Source organism: Aulonocara sp. 'chitande type north' Nkhata Bay, linkage group LG12 (genome assembly GCF_057382095.1).
Source record: "Aulonocara sp. 'chitande type north' Nkhata Bay isolate Kocher_YH1m ecotype deep benthic linkage group LG12, A_spYH_male_GT1.1, whole genome shotgun sequence".
Lineage (NCBI taxonomy): Eukaryota > Metazoa > Chordata > Actinopteri > Cichliformes > Cichlidae > Aulonocara > Aulonocara sp. 'chitande type north' Nkhata Bay.
Window position 1 is genome coordinate 794148 of NC_141355.1, and position 24081 is coordinate 818228.

The 24081-nt window shown below is 43.5% G+C and overlaps 2 protein-coding genes across 3 annotated transcripts in view; both read right to left on the minus strand.

The window, feature by feature from the left end:
* The window catches only part of fam151b (family with sequence similarity 151 member B), a 33177-nt gene extending 20647 nt beyond the window's left edge, over positions 1–12530 (minus strand). The window contains exons 1-4 of the mRNA XM_086313116.1: positions 12364–12530; positions 12137–12262; positions 3164–3323; positions 2870–3087 (exon numbers count right to left, since the gene is read on the minus strand). Of these exons, the coding sequence (XP_086169242.1) occupies positions 2870–3087; positions 3164–3323; positions 12137–12262; positions 12364–12460 (601 nt within the window). The 5' untranslated portion in view covers positions 12461–12530. The remainder of the gene's footprint in view (positions 1–2869; positions 3088–3163; positions 3324–12136; positions 12263–12363) is intronic.
* A 1376-nt stretch (positions 12531–13906) lies between these two features.
* Positions 13907–24081, minus strand: part of zfr (zinc finger RNA binding protein) — a 40082-nt gene continuing 29907 nt past the window's right edge. The window contains exons 18-20 of one of the 2 annotated variants that reach the window (XM_086313115.1): positions 21046–21157; positions 19567–19664; positions 13907–14912 (exon numbers count right to left, since the gene is read on the minus strand). In XM_086313115.1, coding sequence (XP_086169241.1) covers positions 14730–14912; positions 19567–19664; positions 21046–21157 — 393 coding nt within the window. In that variant the 3' untranslated portion in view covers positions 13907–14729. Of the gene's footprint in view, positions 14913–19566; positions 19665–21045; positions 21158–24081 lie in introns of those variants that run through there. The other variant, XR_015131712.1, reaches the window with a different exon arrangement.

The window sequence follows — 24081 nt, forward strand, 5'->3', positions numbered from 1 at the left end:
CCTTAGATGATAAAAACTGGACTTGACACAACCCCTAATTTGACTGTCTAATTTAAAATCACTGTCCATCTTAAAACCCAGGTTTGTAGCAACAGATTTAAAATACTCTGCCAGGGGTCCCAAATCAATAGCGGAGGGTTCACAAGGTCCACTAGGACCAAACAGAATGACCTCAGTTTTGCTGGAATTGCATCTTAGAAAGTTTAGGGACATCCAAGATTTAATGTCTTCTAGACATGCTAAAAGTGGCTTAATAGAGAAGGCCTCTTTCTGCTTCAGAGGCAGATAGATCTGACAGTCGTCAGCATAGCAGTGGAAGGATATTCCATGCCTTCTGAGGATGGTTCCCAGGGGCTGTAAATATAATGAAAAAAGAAGAGGCCCTAAAATTGAGCCCTGCGGGACCCCAGACTGAAAAGTGGCAGAGGAAGACTCATACCCTAAAAAGTTAACACTAAAAGTTCTGTCACAAAGATAAGACCTAAACCAAGACAACTAGAGTGTAAGATTTGCTCTACCCTAAACCTTCAGGGTAGAGCAAGAAACCGAGGGATGAAGGGAGCGTGCCAAGCGACAGCGCAGAAGGAGATCAGCGATGAAATTATGACTCTGTAAACAGCACAGACACCAGAAGCTGTGACTGTGACGGGAAATGACTGACAGCAATTTCCCCAGGAGGATCACCTAATGCTGTTTCACTGTGCCATGCAGACTTTGACACTCTGAAGAGGTTTCCTGTGTGTCATTGTTGTTGTCATTTGCATCATGAGCACTTCTACAAAGCTGGCTGAAATTTTGATGACTGTATCACCCCACAGGAAGAACGCCTGAAGTCAGGAGATGGGGGTTGATAGAGGCCATAAAAAGGAAGTGCTGGTCCAACCCACAGTGAGGGGGCTGCTGACCAGGCCTACAGCTTTGAAGATAGCTCAGAAAGCCACCTGAATAGACAACAACACCAACTGCTGTGTTTGCATGCCCATGTGTACATACACTTGGACTCTGGCCGTATGGACAATGATACGAATGGAGAAAGCGCTGCAGAACTCAATGACTCTGCAGAGGAATCTACACCGGCAGGAAATGCACCACAAGGCTGGAATGATTTTGGAAGTGTTAATTCCTCTTTTTGGACTGTTAACTTTCATTTTCTTACTTGTAGGATGCAGTTTACCATGTGTGAGATCAATGAGAAATAGGATAACTGCTAACACATTTATCAACTGTTTGCTTTTACAGTAATATGAGGTGAATGATAGGACAGAGGATTTGTGTAAATGATGTATGGTTGAATAATTTAAAGGACAAAAAGGACAAACAGGACTGTTAGGGTGATTTTGATAATAGCTGTCATTGTTGTACTTAAATTCGTAAACTGCATGTTGAGATATTTTTCTGTTCCTCCATCAGCAGGAAGTCACACAAACACACACACGTGCTTGCACATGCACACACACACAGTGCCTGACACACCACAGGGGTTTTACAATGGGTGGTGCTTGTGTAAACGGTATGCATCTAATTAAAAGGTGGCAAGCAAAGGCTGGGGGCGGAGTCGTCTGAGTCAAGTGCAGAGTTGCAGCTCTGAGATCCGACCAGGCTTCCCTTTTAAGTTAAATACTGTTTAAGCTGATGTCTTGCTTTCTTCACAGGTGATAACTCTCTGAACCAGCGGGGCCTGCAAGCCCAGACCCAACATTTACATTTCTTCACTATTGAACAGCAGTTAGGCTTTTTAGTGACATCATCCTAAAACCCTCAAATATGGGTGACAATACTAAAAGGTCCTAAATGTGCTGGTGGCATCACCTCCCACTAATCTGAATTAGGGGTGGGTTCTGATTATCGATTTTCTGATTACAATCGATTCCAGTTTGAATAACGCAATATCGATTCATTAAATCCTGAATCGATTTTTACATATAAACGTATTTTACCTGAGACACCAGAATCTCAGGTTAAACCTCTCAAATTTCCAACAACCACCAAACAGCTAAAACAGTAAACGAGAGCAGGAACACGGATTCTGCACAAAGACGTAAACATAAAGCGCCGACGGATCAGGATCAGTGAGATGTCGACTTTCTCACCCGACGGCACAGACACGGTCAGGGCTGAATCAGCTCACTGATTCTGATGTTTCGGCGGGTCGAGCTTTGTGTTCACGTGCTAGATTCTGGAGCTGCAGGTTTTATTGCTCTCCAAACAACATTGACTGAACCAGCAGCAAAAGAAGATCCAAACTACAGATAAACATCGTCATGACTTCAGTCTGACTTTTGCTGCTTTGCTTCCACCACGATAAAATCACACTTCCTGCACAGCTCTCTTTCTCTGTGTACTTGAAGAACAGTTTCCCATATGCTTGCTCATTACCAGTCTACCGTTGTTTACAGCGCTGTGGTTTTTCTTTTTACTTAGATGACTTCTGACAAGAAAGCCACATTTCTGCTGTTCAATACTGAAGAAATGTAAACTTTTTAAAATGATCACAAATTGCAAAACTCTTAGCTGTGTCTGTAATCAAACCTCTGTAACTTTGTTTTTCTGTTTCATCCTCAGCTACTTTGACACAAAGGCGTCTGCTGTGATGCTCACACCTCTGATCAAGTCTCAAACGTGTCAGCGTTGTTTTTATAGATATAAAAATATAGATATGTACTGATAAGTAATCAGAATTATAATATTTCTGACTGTCTGAGGCAAAATTTCCCCGATTCAAATCTAATCGAATTGAATTGATTCCAGAAATCAGTGACGATACCCAGCCATAATCTGAATACATTTGTTTACATGATATTATTCTTGTATTATCAAGAAAATTTAGTTCTCAGAGTACAAAAAGGCAATGGTGATGAGGTATGTTTACCTGGATTATCTGTCCCAGCAGTCCATCCTGTAGTCCAGCCCAGAGACAGCACAGTGTGTGAGGGAAGATGAGTCACAACAGAGAGGAAGGTGTGATGCTCCAGAGGTCCGATCTGCCCCCCAGGACCCGAGAAGATGTCTGCGTTGATCCACACAGGACGGTATGGCTCAGTCAGCACTTCCTGCAGCAGGACTAAAGATGTTGACACAGCCTCCATGCTATGTGGAGAGTATAGCTCAGCGTTAGCGTCACACAGACCCACACAGCATTGGTGGAACAGAACCTGCTTCTCACCTCTTAAAGTCCAGCTTTATCCCCTTGCCGTACTCTTTCACTCCCTCCAGCCATTCCCTCAGGGTGATGTCACTGTCTGTATCAGGGGGATGTGCCATGATTGGCTCTTTGGGATCACGACCTCTCAGGACAATGTCAGCTTCAATCATAAGAGAAGGACCTGAAAAACAGTTGTTGCCCATTAGAAACCGACTCGTATCTTTCTTAAGTATCATCCCAACGACAAACATCACTGAATATATCTTTTTATTTTCAGCCCAGAGGAGGTTAGCGCAGTATGACGAGCACACAGTCGCTCTGTGTGCAGCACGGCCACAAAGGGTCCTGATTTTATCTCCAGCTGTGGCCTCTGCGGGGAGTTTGTATGCTCTCCCTGTGCCTGTGTGGGTTTCTCCAGGGACTCTGGCCTCTTCCCACAGTCCAAACGTGGATTAAATGCTAGGTTAACTGGAAAATCTGGCTACGGATGTGAGACGGATAAAGTCCTCAAAGTGCACACAATGTAGTTAAAATGTGACTTGCAATCTAAAGTTCTTTGGTTAGTCAGTAAGACTAGAAAAGTGCTTTATAAAAAAAGAATGCATTACATTACAGTGTCCAGATTATTAGGCAGACCTGAGATGAATCACAGCTCACACACCAGCCCTCTAATCCATGTTACATATCATGAAGCCTCCTTCCTTCACAATAAAATGACATTTTATTTATTCAACACAAAATACAATAAGGACACGCTGTGGAAGAGAGCCAGAGATTAATAATAACTACTGATTAAATGTATCCACAAGTGGTGAGTAAAAACACTGAGTGCATCATGGGAAGCTCCCAGCAGCTCAGAGCCGCCGTTTGAGGAAGCAATGTGTTCCCATATTTCTGTAGAACAGACAGAGATTATAATGCATTCTAATATTTTTACTCTAAAATTAGTGTTTCTGTTGAAAAGTATGATAATTAATGTTAGCAGAGCTGCTCTGTGCAGCGTTATGGCATAATAATTTTAAGGGAGAATAAAAAGTCGACACACATATCTCATTCCTGACGGAGGACTCTACCACTACACTTCTCCAGTCCATTCACAGAGTCGTTGCATGGTAAAACATGGATAGGAAGTGGGCGGAGCCTTTTACCGTCATTTTATTACGACGCAAAGTACAAACACCTGTGGACACACAATCCAACACCCCCACTTGTACACAGGTTGGGGAAAAACAATCCTCCGAAAAAACATCTTACATTCCAAACACAAATACAGAGAATTTTTCTAACTTAGACTTTGAAACTGGTTTCGTCATCATATCTGCTACCATTGACTCAGTTGGACAGTAATCAATGAGCACTTTCCTTTCATGTACAGCTGACCTTATAAAATGATATTTCACATCAATGTGTTTACATCTTTGTCTGTTCACTGGATTTTTTGACAAAGCGATTGTTCCCTGATTGTCCTCCAATATCATAGGTATTTGATACTCAAACTCATCAAGATCTTGAATCAAATAAGTCAAATACATACATTCCTGAATTGTTGCTGCTAATGCCATGTATTCGGCTTCACAAGTTGATAGTGCTGTAGTTGTCTGCTTTTTGGTTTTCCATGATATCAAAGGACCATTTTCATTTAGGCTTACACAATAACCTGTCATACTGCGTCTATCAGAAACATCGGATGCCCAATCTGCATCACTGTATGCTTGTAGACCTAGTTTTCCACTTGAACGTTTCCTAAAACACAGTTCTTTTCCTCGACTACCTTTTAGATACCTCAGAACATGTTTCACTGCTGTCCAATCATCAACAGTTGGCGCATTGAAATGTTGTGACAGTTTGCTGACAACATAGCTTAAATCAGGTCGCGTACAATAGCTCAGATAAATAAGACATCCTACCGCTTCACGATATCTCCTCACATCTGGTAATGTCTCGAATTTATCAGAATGAGTCCATTTCTGTTCACAGGGTGTTAACCTTGGCTTACAGTTTTGCATGTTAAATCTCTTTAAAATGTTCTCAATATATATTTTCTGTGACATTCTGACACATTCTTTTTCTTGAAGAAAATCTATTCCTAGAAAATGGTTAAGTTTCCCCAGATCTTTCATTTGGAATTTAGAAGAGAGCATTTCTTTCACGCCTGAAAGCACATTTTCATTGTTAGCTGCAATGAGTAAATCATCCACCCACACTATGATGATTACTTTTTCACTTTCAGTTTCTTTTGAATACACACAATGATCAGCAGTATTTTGTCTAAATCCACAACTGCTTAAATAGTCATGTAAGGTTTGGTTCCAGTTACGACCCGATTGCTTCAGCCCATAAAGTGATTTCTTTAATCTGTACACCAGTTTATTAGTCTCACTTGATTCTGTCTCAAAACCTTCTGGTTGTTGTATATATATTTCTTCATTTATTGATGCGTGTAGATAGGCGGTTTTTACATCCATCTGGTGAACCAACATATCATCCTGAACCACTTTCTGCATCAAAACTCTCACACTCGATAAGTTAGCAGTCGGTGAAAAAGTCTCCTTGACTCACTTGACACAATAGCTTCGCTAAATGATGTGGGTATTTCACACAACAATCTGTAGCAATAATCAACACTGGTTTGCATCTGTTCATTTTCACACTCTTTCACATCCGTGATATAATCACTCAAATAATCAGGTCTCTTTCTGATTCTGGATGGATAACGTGTAGCTCCAGCATCTACTTTATCATCAGTTTTAACCTCGGACTCAGTTTGACTGCTTTCACTACCATCTGGAATATCCTCATCCTTCGTCTGTTTGGGTTCACCATCTTTTCTGGATTCATAAACCTCATCTTCATACATCTGATCACTCTGTGTTTGTTGATCCATTGTCGCGGGATTTAGTATTTTTATCAATCTGTGCTTTTCAACTTTCCCGGTTTTTGGGAAATAGATCAAATATGCTGGACTATTTTTGTCATATCCCAAGAAAACACCTTTGTCGCATCTTGGATCCAGCTTTCCCCTATTTTGTTTATAAGCATAGCACAATGATCCGAATTTTTTCATTCTAGAAAGATCAGGTCTTTTTCCAGTTAACATCTTATACGCTGTCTGACCTGTGCGTTTGTTAAAACATCGGTTCCGAATCACTCCCGCGGTTTGTACTGCATATGGCCATAAAGACTTTGGCAATTCGCTCTCAACTAACATGCATCTCGCCATGTCAAAAAGTGTACGCCAGTTCCTCTCTGCTGTTCCGTTTTGATGAGGCGAATATGGCGCCGAAGTTTCCTGCCTAATGCCGTGTCTACTTAATAAATCTCTGAACTGTCTGCTTGTAAATTCAGTTCCATTATCAGAATGAAAGCACTTGATTTTCCCATATGACGCCACCTCTGCAATAAATCTTTCAGTTGCTTGAGTTGTATCACTTTTGTGTTTCAGATTATATACAAATTTTGCACCTGAATAATCATCAACAAACGACAAAACATACTTAAACCCTTCTTTAGAGTTTGGCGTAATCGGACCAGCTAAATCCGTATGTACCAACTCTAATGCTGCCCTGGCCTTTTCATCTGGTTCTCGGTTCCTAGTTTGAGTAAACTTCCCTTGTATACAGGCTTCACATTGCATATTTTTGTTGATTTTACCCTTAATTTCCATTCCATCAACGACATTTTGCAGATTTTGAACATCCTCATAATTACAGTGTCCTAGAATTTCATGCCACGTTTGCATATCAAAACATCCATTACATTTCTCTTCAAACTCTTGCACAGTGTTTATAAAGAACAGTCTCACGTGTTCATATATAGGGAATTTTGTTCCATCAACATGTTTAAGAAAACTGTCCCCGTGTTTGAAAACCACAGTGGCTCCGTTACTAGTAGCTGCTTTTACTGACAAAATGTCCTGTGGAAACGATGGAATGTAGAGTGCTTGTTTCAATGTTACCTTGTGACTGCGTCCTTTACTGTCAATTAGAGCAGGGCGATATGGCCAAAAATATTTATCATGATATATATTTGAAAATTTGCGATAACGATATAACTGACGATATAATTGATGCGAGACAAAATACAACTCCACAACATTACTAGCGCAAAAAGACAACCTATCATTTATTTTCACTTAAAAATTAAACAAGAAGCTGGTTTTTATGTACATTAAAGCTTTATAAAAATGTAACAGTGCAAATGCAAATTCCTTGCTGAAAGTTTAACCAAAAGGCATTTCCAGTAGAAATGGGCTGACATATCCTGAGCATAACCATGTATAATATCCACTGAAGTTAAAAAGAGGTGCTTTGCAACATTAAACTGCAGTGTGCAGTACGTATTTTTCGGACCATAAGGTGCACGGGATTATAAGGCACATTAAGCGAAACAAAGCAGTCAGATAAATCAAACTTTATTAAACTCATTCTTCTTGCTTCCTCCACTTCTGTACCATTAATTCATTAATGTTGAATTCTCTGGCAGCTGCTCTATTCCCATGTTGTTGCAGTATATTAATGACTAACCTCGTATTGTGGATGGATTATCTCAGTTGTTCTCCTGACTGAAGTTTGGTCCTTTTACAGCATCCTGCCATGCGATTGCATTTGTCTCTAACCATGAGGAACCTTAACGTTAACTTTTATAAGTGGAAAAGTGTTAGTGTTTGTCCTCCAGCTTCACTGTTTATGTTATGCTAACATAGCTGTGTTGCTAGCGATCACGTAGCACATAATTATATACCAGCTAGCCCAACTTCAGTAACCCTACAAACGTCACTGCTGTTTAGTTTCCTGTCTTCATTTATGTTGGAAGTGATAGCAGAGCTGTACGTTTGATTTTTTTCAGAAATCTCTCAGTCAGAACATGCTATATCATGTTTAGGTAACTAGCGAAACTAGCGAGCTAACTTCTGCTAGCTTCCTGCTAGCTTCTAACTCCGTTAAATGTAATACATTTTGTTTTCATGGATGCCTGGAAGTTAAACTTCATAGTTACACCTGGTAAAGCAGCAATGCTGATCGTTTTATTAAAGATGAAAGAATTTAGACAGTTTTTAACTCTTAGTGATGCTGCAGTGTTCGTTTGACCTGAAGCATACGGAGTTTAGGACCCAGATTACTCCCAGATTTAAGAGCATCTTAGTCCGACAAATACGACAATAACGACGGCCGCTTGCATGTTCTGCAAAAAAATGTGCTTTGTCGTGTATCTGACGGACAAACACCAAACCAGTTCCACATCACTGAAGTTGCACCATTTTTACAAACCAATTCTGGTTCATCTGTTTCACTCAACAATCGGCCATGTGCGTATGAAAACAAAGGCACTGCGCATGCGCGTTTTACTCATATTCTATCGCGATATTTCATTTTCCTATCGTTGCCTAACATTATACCGGTATTACCGTGAACGGTATAATATGGCCCAGCCCTACTGTCAATCATACTTATCTCAGCATCTCCTCGCCGCTTTGCAGCTCCTCTGCTCCGCCTTCCGTCAGCCAACTCTACACAATGAGCCTCGGGTCGAAATGTGTCATCAAAAGTCTTAAAACTCTCGATCTTCGTAAAGATATGTGACGTCGCTCCCGTATCCACCAGTAGCTGGTTATTCAGCATCTCTTGGCCGCCGTCCGGGACCCTCTGGGGTTCGGAGCCCGTCTTGAACGCGTAGTCCTTCTCCACAACCCCTCTCGCTTCATCCCGTCTTAGCTTCCTTCTACAGGTCGCATCTTTGTGTGTACTACTCCGGCAAAAACTGCACCATACTCTGGATCGGCACGTTCTTGCAGTGTGTCCCTTTAGTCCACATTTAAAACACACAATCTCATTATTCTTTGATCTTCGGTCATCTGCTCGCCATGAAGTAGAATCCTGGTCTAATTGCACTTTTGTCCTCATTACGTTGTCATCAGTTACAGCCGCACGCATTCTCTCGGTTTCTTCATAACTTCTGAGTTTTACTTTAAACTCTGAAAATGTGATTTTTGCTTCGCTCTGTGTAACGTGCACAATCAGGGGTTTAAACGTCTCTGGTAGACCTTTCATTATCATTGCGATCAGAAGTCCATCAGTTAATGACTCACCCGCATTTTTTAACGCTGTGATAATTGCTTCTGCTCGGATAATATAGTCCGTCACACTTTCATTCTTTTCATTTGTGAGAGAAGTAAGTTCGGTGTACAGACTTATGATCCTTGGCTTGCCCACTCCTGCATAATGACCTCTCAAAATTTTTAGGGCTTTCCGTCCGTCATCAACTGCATCTCTCATAACTAACGATAAACTTTTGTCATCCAGAAATTGTATCAACTCTGCATATGCTTCTGCATTTTTGTCATCATCTTCACCATCGGCTTCTTCATCACCCTCAGCCTTTAAGATGACATCTTTCAAACCTTGTAGTCTGAGATGACCAAGGAACTTCGTTTCCCATATCTCATATTTCCTTTCATCTCCATCAAACTGCAAACGGGAATATCGACTGCCCGACTCTGCCGTGCGTCTGCTCATGATGCACAAAAACGCTTACTCACTCAATCGTGCCAAACTTTTAACACCTGCCGGTAACTTGCGGTTTCAGGAAACGCTGCCCTTCCTTTGGCAGTTACAGGATCTCTTTACTGCTGCTCTGGGCCCATAACCTGTTAGCAGAGCTGCTCTGTGCAGCGTTATGGCATAATAATTTTAAGGGAGAATAAAAAGTCGACACACATATCTCATTCCTGACGGAGGACTCTACCACTACACTTCTCCAGTCCATTCACAGAGTCGTTGCATGGTAAGACATGGATAGGAAGTGGGCGGAGCCTTTTACCGTCATTTTATTATGATGCAAAGTACAAACACCTGTGGACACACAATCCAACAATTAACATGAGTCAGCGGGGAGAAACTATGATTTCAGCCTTTAGCAGAGTGACGCTGCCATGGTTACGTTAATGCGGTTGCTAATGTGAAGGAAGCAGAAACTTAACACTAGTGATGGCCAAATGAAGCTTTCCGAAGCACTGAAGCTTGTATTGAAAAACGGTTCATTACTCGAAGCTTTTCAACACAGTCCTCTCCGGTGACATCTGGTGGTGAAAATTTTGAAGAGCAGCTTGAATCTGCAAAATAAAACGGACTGCTCAATTATCACTGCTCACTCAAGAGTGGAGTTCTCTCTGATATTGGGCCACCGTTCCGTTGCTTTGAACATGTAATTGGTTTTGTTTTCTCGATTGGGGGGCTGAAAAAAATGTAATGCGTATTTGCGTAATACATTTTGATCAATAAACTTTCCCTATTTAAACATGCACTATGGTGGCCTTTCTTTGCTCATAACTCCTTGATGTTGGTAAATACAATAAGTGAGCAATATATATAATATACATATGATAATGCACAGCACATTATGGAGTATGCCCCTGCTGTGGAGTCCTGCCTCCATCTACTTGTCGTTTAATCACTGGACAGCTTGACAGGTTCATACAAAATATTAGATTAGGCCAATTGTCCTATACATATTTTTGACCTAGGGGTGGGATTGATTGTGAACTGGAAAGGTAAAATGCTTAGGGAGCTGAGTACGGCTGCATCGTCACTGATTTGTAGAATCATTTTGATTCGATACAGGATCCGATTCAATTTGATTGGAATCTGGAAAGTTTTGCCTCAGTCAGAAATATTACAAGTCTGATCATTTAACAGTATATATCCATAATTTCGTATCTATTAAAAGAAAGCTGACACATGTGAGACTTAATTAGAGATGTAAACAGAGAGTTATGAAACCTGCAGCTGCAGAAGCCAGCGGGGAAAAAAAGAGGCAAACACAGCGCGGACCCGACGACGCACCAAAATCTGACTCTGACGCGTCGGGTCCGCGCTCTGTGTTCACGTTTGTATGCAGAATCCGTAAACCTGCTCCCAGTTACTGTTTTAGCTGCATGGTGTTTGACGACATGTTGTGAGGTTTAACCTGAGATGCTGGCGTTTCAGGCATAATAACGTTAATTTACAAATCGACACGGGATTTTAATGAATCAATATCACTTTATTCAATTTAGCATGGATTGTAATCAGAAAAGCGATAATCAAAACCCATCCCTAATCAAGAACTTGCAAAGTAAAAACATGCTCTATGTCAGGTAGCCCTTTTGTTATTTACATTTAAAAAGAGGATTAGTGTTACTGTGCGCTGGCTGAGTCTGTTTCTTTTCTTAGAAATAGTTTCTCCTGCCCTGGAGAAAATCCACTTGCATGGAACAGAAGAGGCTGTGGAGTGCAGGAACTACACTGCAAGTTGGTAGATATGCAGGTATTCCTGGGTCCTGCAGACTATCACCTAAAAACAATAAACAAAATGATTTTCTAAACTGTAGCAATGTAATGTACGTATAGTGTCAAATACATTTTTGTAGTCTTCATTAGCTTTAATTCACATGGAAGTGTTCCTAAAGTCATATGCTGTAATGATATTTACATTATGAAAACATGATTTTGGACATTTCAAGTTTTTCACTTCGGCAGATAAAATGAATTGAGCAAAATCAACTCAAAATATTCCCACACGCCAGAACGTCCTCTCTTCCTCGCTGGCTCCATATCTGTCAGTGGAATGATCACCTCGTCGCTATCTGTCACCATCAACACACTCCACGAATCCCGTGGATGATTCACTTCCTTATATCTGTTTGAATCAGGTACCGAAGCAGTTACGTGCGTAATGAAGCTTCGGACGTCACTGGTCACGTGACTTTTGCCAAACGAAGCAAGCCTCGACACAGTGCTTCTGAACCAGTGTGTTGTTTTTTTCGACACACGCTCCGGAGCGTCAGCTTCAAGCGGGCCATCACTACTTAACACGATCACGCAAAATAGTTTCAACCTTCAGGACTAAACAAGGGCTGATTTAGACAAAATGACCTTTAACATAAACAACAATAAAATGTCAGGTGTTTGAATTTCCATGTTGACGTCAGCGGGACTGACAGCCACGTCACGGACTCACCTGTGAGCGCCTCCGCCAGCCTGCTCCTGCTGTTCGCTGCATGCGACCAGCTAACCTCGGCAGCGTCCATCCTCGTTATAAAACTCCGACTGAAGAAATAGTCCAGCGTTTGGTCACGCATCCCACCTGCGAACAGAACACGAGGGTCGCAGCCATTAGCTCCTCTCTGTCACAGTAAAGTGCAGCTCGCTAAAGCAAGTGAGCGTAGCTGCAAAGCTCGACATTACCTGTTTTACCCTTTAAATTCCACAAGACATAAAATATAAAACACACGATTAAAATTAAAGTAATTCTGTGAAAACTCAGCAAAAGACTCGTTTTCATTGCCGACTTCCACGATCCAAAACGGAAGATAAATAACAACACATTTCCGGTCCGAGATTGTCGAAATAAAAGAACCGGTAGTCTTTTACTGATTCAATACAATATTTATCAAGATTTCTAAGTTTAAAATCTAAGTGACCAAAGTGCCCCAATCTTTATTCTATTCGACGTGAGACAATAAAATATCAGCTCTAAAAGAAAACATCTCTAAAGTTAGAAATATCCTGTCTCAGAGTGACGCTGAAAAACTAGTTCATGCATTTATTACTTCCAGGCTGGACGACTGTAATTCATTATTATCAGGAAGTCCTAAAAACTCCCTGAAAAGCCTTCAGCTAATCCAAAATGCTGCAGCAAGAGTCCTGACAGGGACTAGAAAGAGAGAGCAGATTTCTCCTGTTTTGGCTTCCTGTTAAATCCAGAATTCAAAATCCTGCTCCTCTCATACAAGGTCTTAAATAATCAGGCCCCATCTTATCTTAATGACCTTGTAGTACCATATCACCCTATTAGAGCACTTCGCTCTCGCTCTGCAGGCCTACTTGTTGTTCCTAGAGTATTTAAAAGTAGAATGGGAGGCAGAGCCTTCAGTTTTCAGGCCCCTCTTCTATGGAACCAGCTTCCAGTTTTGATTCAGGAGACAGACACTATCTCTACTTTTAAGATTAGGCTTCAAACTTTCCTTTGATAGAAACTCCCTCAGCAGTATTGCTAATGTGTCTTCTTGAGCAGGGGGACCTTGTGGGCCCTGCCAGATTTCTATCCACTCGAGTGTAGTGTGTTATTGATGGTGTTTTTGGTGACTGTGGTCCCAGCTGCATACAGATCTTTAACAAGTTCCTCCCATGTGGTTTTGGGCTGATCCAGCACCTTTCCTATAATCACCTTCAGCCCTGTGGTGTAAAGTACTTTGAGTGCTCAAATAAAGTAGAAAAGTGCGATATAAGAACCAGTCCATTTACCACGAGGCAAGGAGCTCTCTCATATTCTGGTTCCAGGCTTCTGGAGGGCATCGCTGCAGCTTCCCACCCTCGTTATCAAGCACATTTGTGACAAGGACTCTTCCAGACACTCTAAACCAAGGCACAATGTACATTTCAATTCCTTTAATTTTAAATGTTTATATTGTCTATCCTGTAAAATAGTCAGATGTCTATTCATATTAATGTACAGAATTCACCTGCTTGCTGCTACTACTGCACATTCACCCAGTGTATATACTATATGTATGTATATATATATATATATATAATGTTCTTCCTCTTGGCCCACATACTTTCCTTACCAAGCAGCTGAACGGGTCAGTCAGTGAGTAAATGTAGGGACAGCAGGGTACTTACTTGCCATCATGAGGAAAAATGTGCTCCGGAGAAACAGGTGGAAATGCATTTACTGTGCTGGACGTGCGAGCAGAGCACAGAGAGCATTCAGGGCAGGACAGACATCTCTCAGTCAGTAATAATCTTTATTCCTTTTCCTCAGGACAGAACTGATTTAGCACCTAACCAAGGTATGAGGCAAGCAAGCCAATACAATCCCCATTACACAAGAAAACTAATTTAAAAGCCAGAACAGTCGGCAGTGTCAACGTAGCCACTTTTTCCACAAATCAAAACTTGTCTTTTTACATCTATAGATTACACAAATACTTATTATATATGCAAATGAATAGACAAAACTACATACCTGGGCTTACAATGTCACTACTAACAAAGGTATCTCAACACTGAAATATTCTTCATAGTCTGCTGCATCCCATAGGTCTTCATCTGAAGTGTAGATTAGCATTGAAACGTAACAAGACCACAGCATCAAACAGCACTTGCATTAAGCACAGGGATACAGGAACTTTGACATATCTGTTGGCCAAATAAAAGGTTCACAATAACAACAAAAACACAGACCAGCTCTGAATGCAACTGTGCAGATGAATGAAGGCATTGATATTTCTCCTCACGCTTCCTTCTGACCCACATTACAGTTCAGTCCGGCTCCACTTTAAACACACAGGTGGGGAGCAGTGACACAAGCTCTGCTGTATTCATTCTTGTAAGAAGCACGTCAGGTAAAAACGTCCATCTAGCACAGAGTCCTCAGCCCTCACGGTAAGAAATCTACAACTAATAACAATACACGTGTGTGTCATACAAAGTCAGGCTGTAGTTAGGCTGGTACACCTGGAGCTTAAAAACAAAGAAGCCAGTACACAGGAGACGAGCATACGACATTTTAGTACAGCTGGTATGTAGATTCAATTCATAACGCAAGCTTAGAAACTGTCGTAATCTTTCTTGTCTTTTTTGCCTTCGCCCTCGAAGCTGTCTGTGCCATCGCTGTTGTCACGGCGACGCTTCCGGCTGTTGCGGATGCTGAAGCGAGGGTTCATCTGCGGTAGAGGGTCCATTCCCAAAACTTTATGAATCTGACGGAACGCCAGCAGCCTAAGAGCAAACTAAACACACAAAGTTGGAGAACATGTGAGTCAAAGAGCAGAAGCAAACCTTTCAACAGTCTCGGATGTGCACGTTTGGGGGGGTTATTTACTCTTTCTGTGACCTGATCAACTACTTGGCAAAAACCTGACAGAAGGGCAAAGCCAGTGATTCCACTGGGGCACCAGGAGGAAGGGAAGCAAGGCCGGGAATGCTGCAGGTGGATTTAAAGTGACATCCACGCTGGAGTACGGTACAGAGTACGCTAGCAGGATCATCATGGGGTTCACTTAACGGAGATGTTCGCGCGGCACTGGCGGCACGGAGCACCGCCTTTGCCTCCGCGAACACATCGGACTACAAACACGCACATTACCAACTCCGGAAGACGATCAAAGCAGCCAAACGTGAGTACAGGGACAGGGTGGAGCAACAGTTTGACAACCCTCGGAGTATGTGGCAGGGACTAAACACGATCACAGACTTTAGAGGGAAAACCAGCACACCGCAGACCACGGCGCCTCTGTGTGAGGATCTAAACGTATTCTACGCTAGATTCGACACAGCGAACACCATGAGACCCGACAGTGTGCGCACCGCGGATGACGTCAGTGCGCACACTGTGTCTGAGGAGGATGTGCGGAGGTGCTTCAGGAAGGTGAACGCACGCAAAGCTACTGGTCCGGACGGGATTCCCGGCCGCGTCCTCAAGTCATGCGCGGCTCAGCTGGCTGGAGTGTTCACGCACATCTTCAACCTTTCCCTCTCTCTGTCTGTAGTCCCAGCCTGCTTCAAAATGGCCACCGTCGTCCCTGTACCCAAATCCTCCACCATCTCCTCATTGAACGACTGGCGACCTGTAGCCCTGACCCCCATCGTAAGCAAATGCTTCGAGAAGCTGGTCAGGGACTTCATCTGCTCTGCACTACCCGACTCACTGGACCCTCTACAGTTTGCATACCGCCACAACAGGTCCACTGATGATGCCATAGCCCTGACACTACACACTGCCCTGTCACACCTGGAGAAGAGAGACACGTATGTGAGGATGCTGTTTGTAGATTACAGCTCAGCATTCAATACCATCGTTCCCTCGAAGCTGGACAGGAAACTGCAGGATCTAGGACTGAGCAGCTCCCTCTGCAGCTGGATCCTTAGCTTCCTGTCTGACAGACGCCAGGTGGTCAGACTGGGCAGCATCACCTCATCCCCCGTCACACTGAACACTGGTGCTCCACAGGGGTGTGTACAGAGCCCTCTCCTGTACTCACTCTACACCTACGACTGCACAGCCACTAACAGCTCCAACATCATTGTGAAGTTTGCGGACGACACTACAGTGGTGGGTCTTATCACCAACGGTGATGAGACGGCTTACAGGGAGGAGGTCAGCGCCCTGACCCACTGGTGTCAAGACAACCATCTCACCCTCAACGTCGCAAAGACAAAGGAGTTGATAGTGGACTTCCGGAGGTGCAGAGAAGTACACACCCCCATCACCATCAACGGCGCTGCTGTGGAGAGAGTGAGCAGCTTCCGGTTCCTTGGAGTACATCTGGCTGAGGATCTTACGTGGTCAGTACACACAAACAAAACAGTGAAGAAGGCGCAGCAGCGCCTCTTCTTTCTCAGGAGACTGAAAAGATTCGGCATGAGCCCCCGCATCCTCAGGACCTTCTATCACTGTGCCATTGAGAGCATCCTCACTGGATGCATCACCACCTGGTATGGCAACAGCACCGCCTACAACTGCAAAGCTCTCCAGAGAGTAGTGCGGTGCTCTGAACGGATAATTGGAGGTGAGCTTCCCTCCCTCCAAGACATCTACAGGAAGCGGTGCCTGAGGAAAGCGGGGAGGATCATCAAGGACTCCAGTCACCCCAGCATAAACTGTTCAGACTGCTTCCATCAGGAAGGAGGTTCTGCAGCATCCGGTCCCGTACCAGCAGACTGAGAGACAGCTTCTTCCATCAGGCCATCAGACTGCTGAACACGTCATAGACACCTCAGCTTCACTACTGGAACTTCAACATTATGCACTCCATACTGTACAGTAATGCCACTGTTTTGCACATGTCTCACTCTGTATATTTTATTTTATATATTTTATTTATTGTTTACTCTATTTAATTTGTAAAATATGTGCACACACACACACACACAGAAAAATATTTAGTATACACATCCAGAAATGCATATACTATTATATATTGTACATATATTTATTAGTTTCAGATGTAGCCATTCTTGTATTTTGCTTGTTTACATCATTGTATTTTGCACAACTCTGCTGCTTGTGAAGCTCGCACACAAGAATTTCACTCACATGTGCTGTACCAATGTACCTGCACATGTGATGTGACAATAAAAGTGATTTGATTTGACTGCTGTCAGCAGGATGGAGGTCAGAAGACAGAGTTATTGGGAGAGAGTGGTGGGAGCAACGAGAGTCAGAGATGTTCCCTGGGAGTGAGCAGGATGGAAAGGACAGCGTGCAGATGAGGGATAGAGCACATACTGGGTTTGTATTCATCTAATGGAGGACTGATAAGGAATGGGAAGGACAGCTACAGGCAGAAGATGGAGAACCAGCTTCAACAAAACAACGTTGGTGAAGTCTGGAGAGGCCTCAGAACCATCTCGGGCCACAAACAGCAGAACTCTCTGCCTGGGAGGGATGTGAGATGGGCAAATGAACTGAATCATTTCTTCAACAGATTTGATTCAACCATGAGGCAGTCTACAACATCGGCTGCAGACTCACCCACCCCCACTGCTGCTGCTCCACTTCTGACACTTCACACCTCCTCTACTCACCCTGCTCACTCCCCCCCACCCCCAACAACAGCATCCAATACACACTCAACACAAGGCTCCAGCCTGTCTCTCTCAACCACCCAGGTTAGGAGGGAACTGAGGAGGATTAATGGCAAGAAGGCAGCGGGTCCAGATGGCATCAGCTCGAGGGTCGTCAGGTCCTGCGCGGACCAACTGTGTGGGGTGATGGAGCACCTCTTCAACCTGAGCCTGAGGTTGGGAAGAGTCCCACAGCTCTGGAAAACCTCCTGTGTTGTACCAGTGCCAAAGACTTCACGCCCCAAGGACCTCAACAGCTACAGGCCGGTGGCTCTGACATCCCACCTGATGAAGACCCTGGAGCGGTTGGTCCTGGCTCAGCTTCGGCATCTAATAAGCTCATCACTGGACCCACTTCAGTTTGCCTACCAGCCTGGCATTGGAGCGGATGATGCCGTCATTCACCTCCTACATCGTTCCCTCTCTCACCTGGAGACCGCTGGAAGCACTGTGAGAATCATGTTCTTTGATTTCTCCAGTGCCTTCAACACTATTCTTCCCACGGTCCTGGACCATCACCTCACTACATGGATACTGGACTACCTCACTGACCGACCACAGTATGTGAGGACTCAGGGCTGTGTGTCGGACAGGGTCGTCTGCAGTACGGGGGCCCCACAGGGAACGGTTCTGGCTCCGTTCCTCTTCACCATCTACACTGCAGACTTCTCCCACAATTCCACCCAGTGCTTCCTGCAGAAGTTCTCTGATGACTCTGCAATAGTCGGCCTCATCACTGATGGGGACGACAGGGAGTACAGAGAACTGACCCAAGGCTTTGTGGACTGGTGCCAGCTGAATTACCTCCAGATCAACACCAGTGAAACCAAGGAGCTGGTGGTAGACTTCCACCGGCACAAACATCCTCCACTGCAACCACTGAACATCCAAGGTATGGACATCGAGGCTGTGGACAGCTACAGGTACCTTGGTGTTCATATGAACAACAAACTGGACTGGACTCATAACTCAGACGCCCTCTACAGGAAAGGGCAGAGCAGGCTGTACCTGCTGCAGAGACTCAGGTCTTTTGGAGTGGAGGGCCCACTCCTAAAGACCTTCTATGAATCTGTGGTGGCCTCAGCCATCTTTTACGGTGTGGTCTGCTGGGGACAGGAAGAGACTGAACAGGCTGATCCGCAGGGCCAGCTCTGTTCTGCCCTCTGGACCCAGTGGAGGTGGGGAGTGACAGGAGAACAGCGGCTAAGCTGTCATCCCTGTTGGACAACATCTCCCAGCCCATGCAGGAGCCTCTGACAGCACTGAGCAGCTCCTTCAGTGGGAGACTGCGGCACCCACGGTGTGGGACGGAGAGATTTCACAGGTCTTTCCTCCCCACTGCTGTCAGACTCCACAACAAAGACTTCAACTGATCAAACACACACATCCACACATGTGCAATAACACTAAGTGTAATACTCTTTTTCTGACAAAGTTGTACTTTTGTATTTTTTTACTCAGTTGTATATAGCATTTGTATTCTATTTTATTCTACTGTATATAGTAATTTATTTTTTATTTTATTCCATTCCAGTGTTTTCTAATTTCTGCTACATAACTTTGCACTTTCGCTGTAACGAAAGAAATTTCCCACCTGTGGGACTAATAAAGGTCATCTGATCTTATCTCTAATGCTAATGATGTCAAACACAACAATCAGATTGCCAGGTGCTGAATCTAACAGATCTTTGAAGGAGAAATGCTTTACGATCATGTAACCACAATCTTAAAAATCAAACAAAAGCAGCAGCAACTCATCTTAAAAATTTTCAAATGCTAAACGTGGCTGCATGTTTACAGAGATATAGATTTTTTTACTTGGGCACTTGAGGTAATGTCCTCTCTCTGCTGCTCTCCCAAAGTCGCCAGGGTATCCACGGGCTTCTTTTCACAGGGATCTACCAGTCCTGGTCCACCTAGTGGGAAAAACACAGTTCATTAGGAGGTATTCAAATCCTACTGATCAACACACCAACCAGCCAATAGGCCAGATGTTGGAGGTTTGAGTATACGTTACGATTTCTAATGTGAATATAAAACCACCCATCAAACCCTTTGATTGTCACAGATCTGGTTCTTTATATCTTCTTGCATAAAGCATTAGATGCGTTTACACCAAGTGCAGCCTTTACTGCTCTTACAGCAAGGGAAAATAAAATATAAAAGGAAGACACAAGGTGGTCCTATAAACATTAGCAAACAGAAGCAAATCTACTCTACAAACTCGGACCATCTTATCCTGATTGCCAGTGAACGATTTCACTTGCTGCAAAAACTCACCACAAATAACTTGCTCCATTCATCCGGGCATTTTCCTATGCTAATTGTTTTCTAACATTCACACCCCGGCTCCAAAGGATGCATCACAGAAAAACTGGGGCTTGCTATCTCCCCCAAGGCTATTTGGATCGGCCTCCTGATCTACAGCCATGGGTGCACACAGCTTCATGCCCAGACATCTGCATCTGGTGTGCTCTTAAAAGTGTTCCTTTGGAGCATTTGAATTTGCCTGCGCTGAAACGCGATCCAAGTGTCGGGAGAGCACACGAGGTAAACAAATGTTAACGGCTAAAAGAAACCTAGCTGAATTAGGAGCAATAAAGGACGTGGGTACAGAAACACACCCAATACTTCTGCATGGTTATAAAATCAGTCCTGAAAATGTTCACAATTCAGTGCTCCCTCAGTATTTCACGTTCTCAGCACCTCTGACCTGTGGACACCGAAGAGCTACAGGGGTTGATTTTTGTTGGTGATATTTTACTGAAGCCCTTCAGCTTCCCTGACTGAAGCAATCCGATCCCAGATCAGAACAAAGGGAAGGAAGTTTGATTCATAATGAATGCATTCACCACAGTCACACAATGGGAGTGGTGAAATAGCCTTATTTAAATTGGGAAATTGTAGCTTTGATCAGAACAATGGTTTCAGTTCCTCCTGTGAAAGAGCTTAAACCCAGAAAACTCACTGTGAAGTTAGCTGAAAGACATTTTGCTACTATTAGACATTTCTTACATGTTTCCCTGACAAATACCACCTATATTAGAACATTTAACATGACTGCAACTAATGAAAAATATAATTTAAATGAGGGGAAATGAAGATAACCCCAAAACAAAAAGAAAATTGAAAAGAAATAAAATCTGGAGAATACAAAACTTTAATAACTCAAAAGCCAAGAACAGAAGCAGAACTGGCCCACCGTTCTGCCATTTAGTTTTGATTTAAGAACAGAAATGGAATCAATTTTCTTCAAGTACAAAACTAACAATGCAAAAGAAAGCCAAACCACCTTACCTGGGAGTAAAATCCCAGAGGAGATGCATTCAAAGACACGTCTCAGTGCATCACCGGGGCTCAGAGGGGCAGACGCGCTACTGATGGCCTTCTCGACCAGTAGCTCCATGGCCTGAACAGAGCACACAGAGGAACAGAAGATGTTAGAGATGGTTGGGAACAGCATCGTGGCTTTTCTCACACCACTTTTATTAATTAAGATACCTAATATTTTACACTACCTTTAAATATTTCAAATATACCAGCAAAGCTTTAGAAAGGTTTCTGACTTTGTTAGTGCTGTAGCTGCTGAGTTCAGCATTTACACAGTTCAACAGTCAGGAGCCAGACTTTCAGTGGAAGGTTTGAAATGGCTTTGAGCAGTATCCCAAACAGCTGATTCTGATTCTCCTCGATTCAGAGATGGTCTTTCCCTTTTCACGTAAATGGCCTCCTTGACTCGGCGCTCAAACCAGCGTTCCTACCTGTCCAGGATGATACATCCTCATCATTGAAAGAGTGTCCACTGGCCTGTAGGTGTGAATAGACTGCAGAGTCCTGGCCTGATGGCTCTTCTGTGTTTATGGACTGAGCATGCACCAAGACATTTAGAGCAGGAATTCTCACAGCTTTAACATCTGTAAGTTTTTGGCAGATTTCTCCAGGGTGCACAGTGTGGCCTGACAAAAAAAATAAAAAATCTGAAGATACTGGACAAGTACCAACAGCCGATAAACCTGACCTTAAAGTCATGTCCTTAAGAATTAAGGACAAACTCCCAAGTCATTTCAAATGTCCTCAGGGGGACAATGAGCTGGTCCAGCATTCCACAACAAAAATGAAAAGCTGATGCTCCTCACCAATACGATCCGATATACCCCAGGGCCACCGGTACTGGACGGATCATTCCCCCTCATCCCTGGACTCAGTTTCATCTACAAAAGGCTTGTTAGTGGGCCTGACGAGATCCTTGAAGTAGCCCTTCCACTGCCGGATTACGTCCTGAGCTCAGTAGCACTCCATCCACATTTAGTGCACAAATTACAAAATCAACCCGTGACCTAGGGTGTCCCAGTGCTGCGTGCACTTATGAACACCCTTATGTTCAAACATGGTATTCTGTTATTGGACTTGTGTGCTAATGACATGTCCATACCAAACACCATTCAGGCGCAGATCAGGCAGGCCATTTCTTCCAGTCATGCCCCCTTAGGTCTCACCGTCGTTGGCCACATGAGGGTCGAAGTCTCTCAGCAGGACATTAGCGCTGAGAAATGGTTACCCGCCAGCACTGCACCCAGTGGCTCTAAACGCCGCTCTCCACTAGCATGCACTCGGCTCAACACGGCTAGACTCTACTCGGCTTTGATCGTTTTCCATTACAATCGAGTACCAACTAATGTGTGTGAGGTCATTACAGCAAAACAGTGGAAAGCCCCATGACATTAGTATGTGACTCACACAACACAACAATGTTGTACATTGAATGAACTTCGATCGCTTAGTACACCAGCCGAATAGAGACTAAAAATAAAAAAAAATTACCTGGTACCAGGTACTACGACCTAATGGGAAACCCTAAAAACCAAGTCAGTACCAGCAGAAACGGCTGAAGCAGAATGAGTACTGGGAACTGTTTTTCAGTGCATAACTACAAACGATAAGTCAGGACTTGTTCCCTGACACAAAGGTCAATGGAAACAATAGAGTCCCAATATACCAAATATTCACTGGAAAAATCCCAACATACAGGTAGCCAGCCAGAGGGGTACAAGAATACCCACCCCTGCCCACAGCCTCTAACCAAGGACAACTCGAGACTGGATCAGATCCCAGAGTGTCTCTTTAGCCTCACACATCAGTTCAGGCTCCTTCCCAACCAAAGAGGTGACATTCAGAGATCGACAGACCACGTGACTTTCACGCGTTGCCTTGCAGGTACGAGTGGCAGCAAAATTAAAACACTGCATCAAGCGCTAGCACTTCCAGCAAGGGGTAATCATTAATTCTGCTGTTTTAATCCCTACTTGCATTTTATTTGCTCCAAAAACAGTTATGTACAAAACAAAGGAGAGCACGGCAGACAAGACAGACAAAAGGCCAAAAAATTAAAAAAATAAATAAAAAAGGTACGAGGGAAAAAAAAAATCAAAGGGTTGAAAGGGTTAGACCCATATAAGCACACAGAGCGGACTAAAGACGTTAGCGTGCTGCCCAGCTTTCATCGTGCTCATATTTATAATTATATGGTCCTAAGTGTGAGTGCATACACTCATGAAGGGTTTGGTAACTTCAGATTCCTGCAACAAGCCCAGCTCCAGTTTACCGGCGGATGGGTACAGGACACTGACATGTGCCGAGTAGCCCGATATGTAGGTGGACACCAGGTTTTATTCTAAGTAAAGGGCAACCCTTCAAAAAACAGACAGAGCAGTGGAGTAGCCAAGGCAATAGAACAATATAAAACTTGATTACCAAAATATAATTTATTTCACATAAAAGATTTAAAACAGTTAAAAACACCTCTGGCCAGGGAGAACACACAGTAAAAACATAAAAACAACACTAAAAGTCCAGTGGCATCAGCCACAGCAATAATAATAATAATAATAATAATAATAATAATAATAATAATAATAATAATAATAATAATAATAATGGATTGCATTTATATAGCGCTTTTCAAGACCCTCAAAGCGCTTTACAATTCCACTATTCATTCACTCTCACATTCACACACTGGTGGAGGCAAGCTATAGTTGTAGCCACAGCTGCCCTGGTCAACACCAGTAGGCAGTAGGTGAAGTGTCTTGCACAAGGACACAAGGACACGATGACCAAGACAGACAGAGCTGGGGATCAAACCGGCAACCTTCCGGTTACAAGATGAGCTTCCCAACCTCCTGAACCATGGTCGCCCCACTAAAATCAGAACGGGGCAAAGAAAACCCAGCGACGTCCCCGGCCGTCCTGTCTGTCTCTTTGCTCCGCAGTACTAGAAGAGAGAGGGGGCAGCGACAGTCACTGTTCTTTCCAGTGAAAGGGATTTCTTGTACC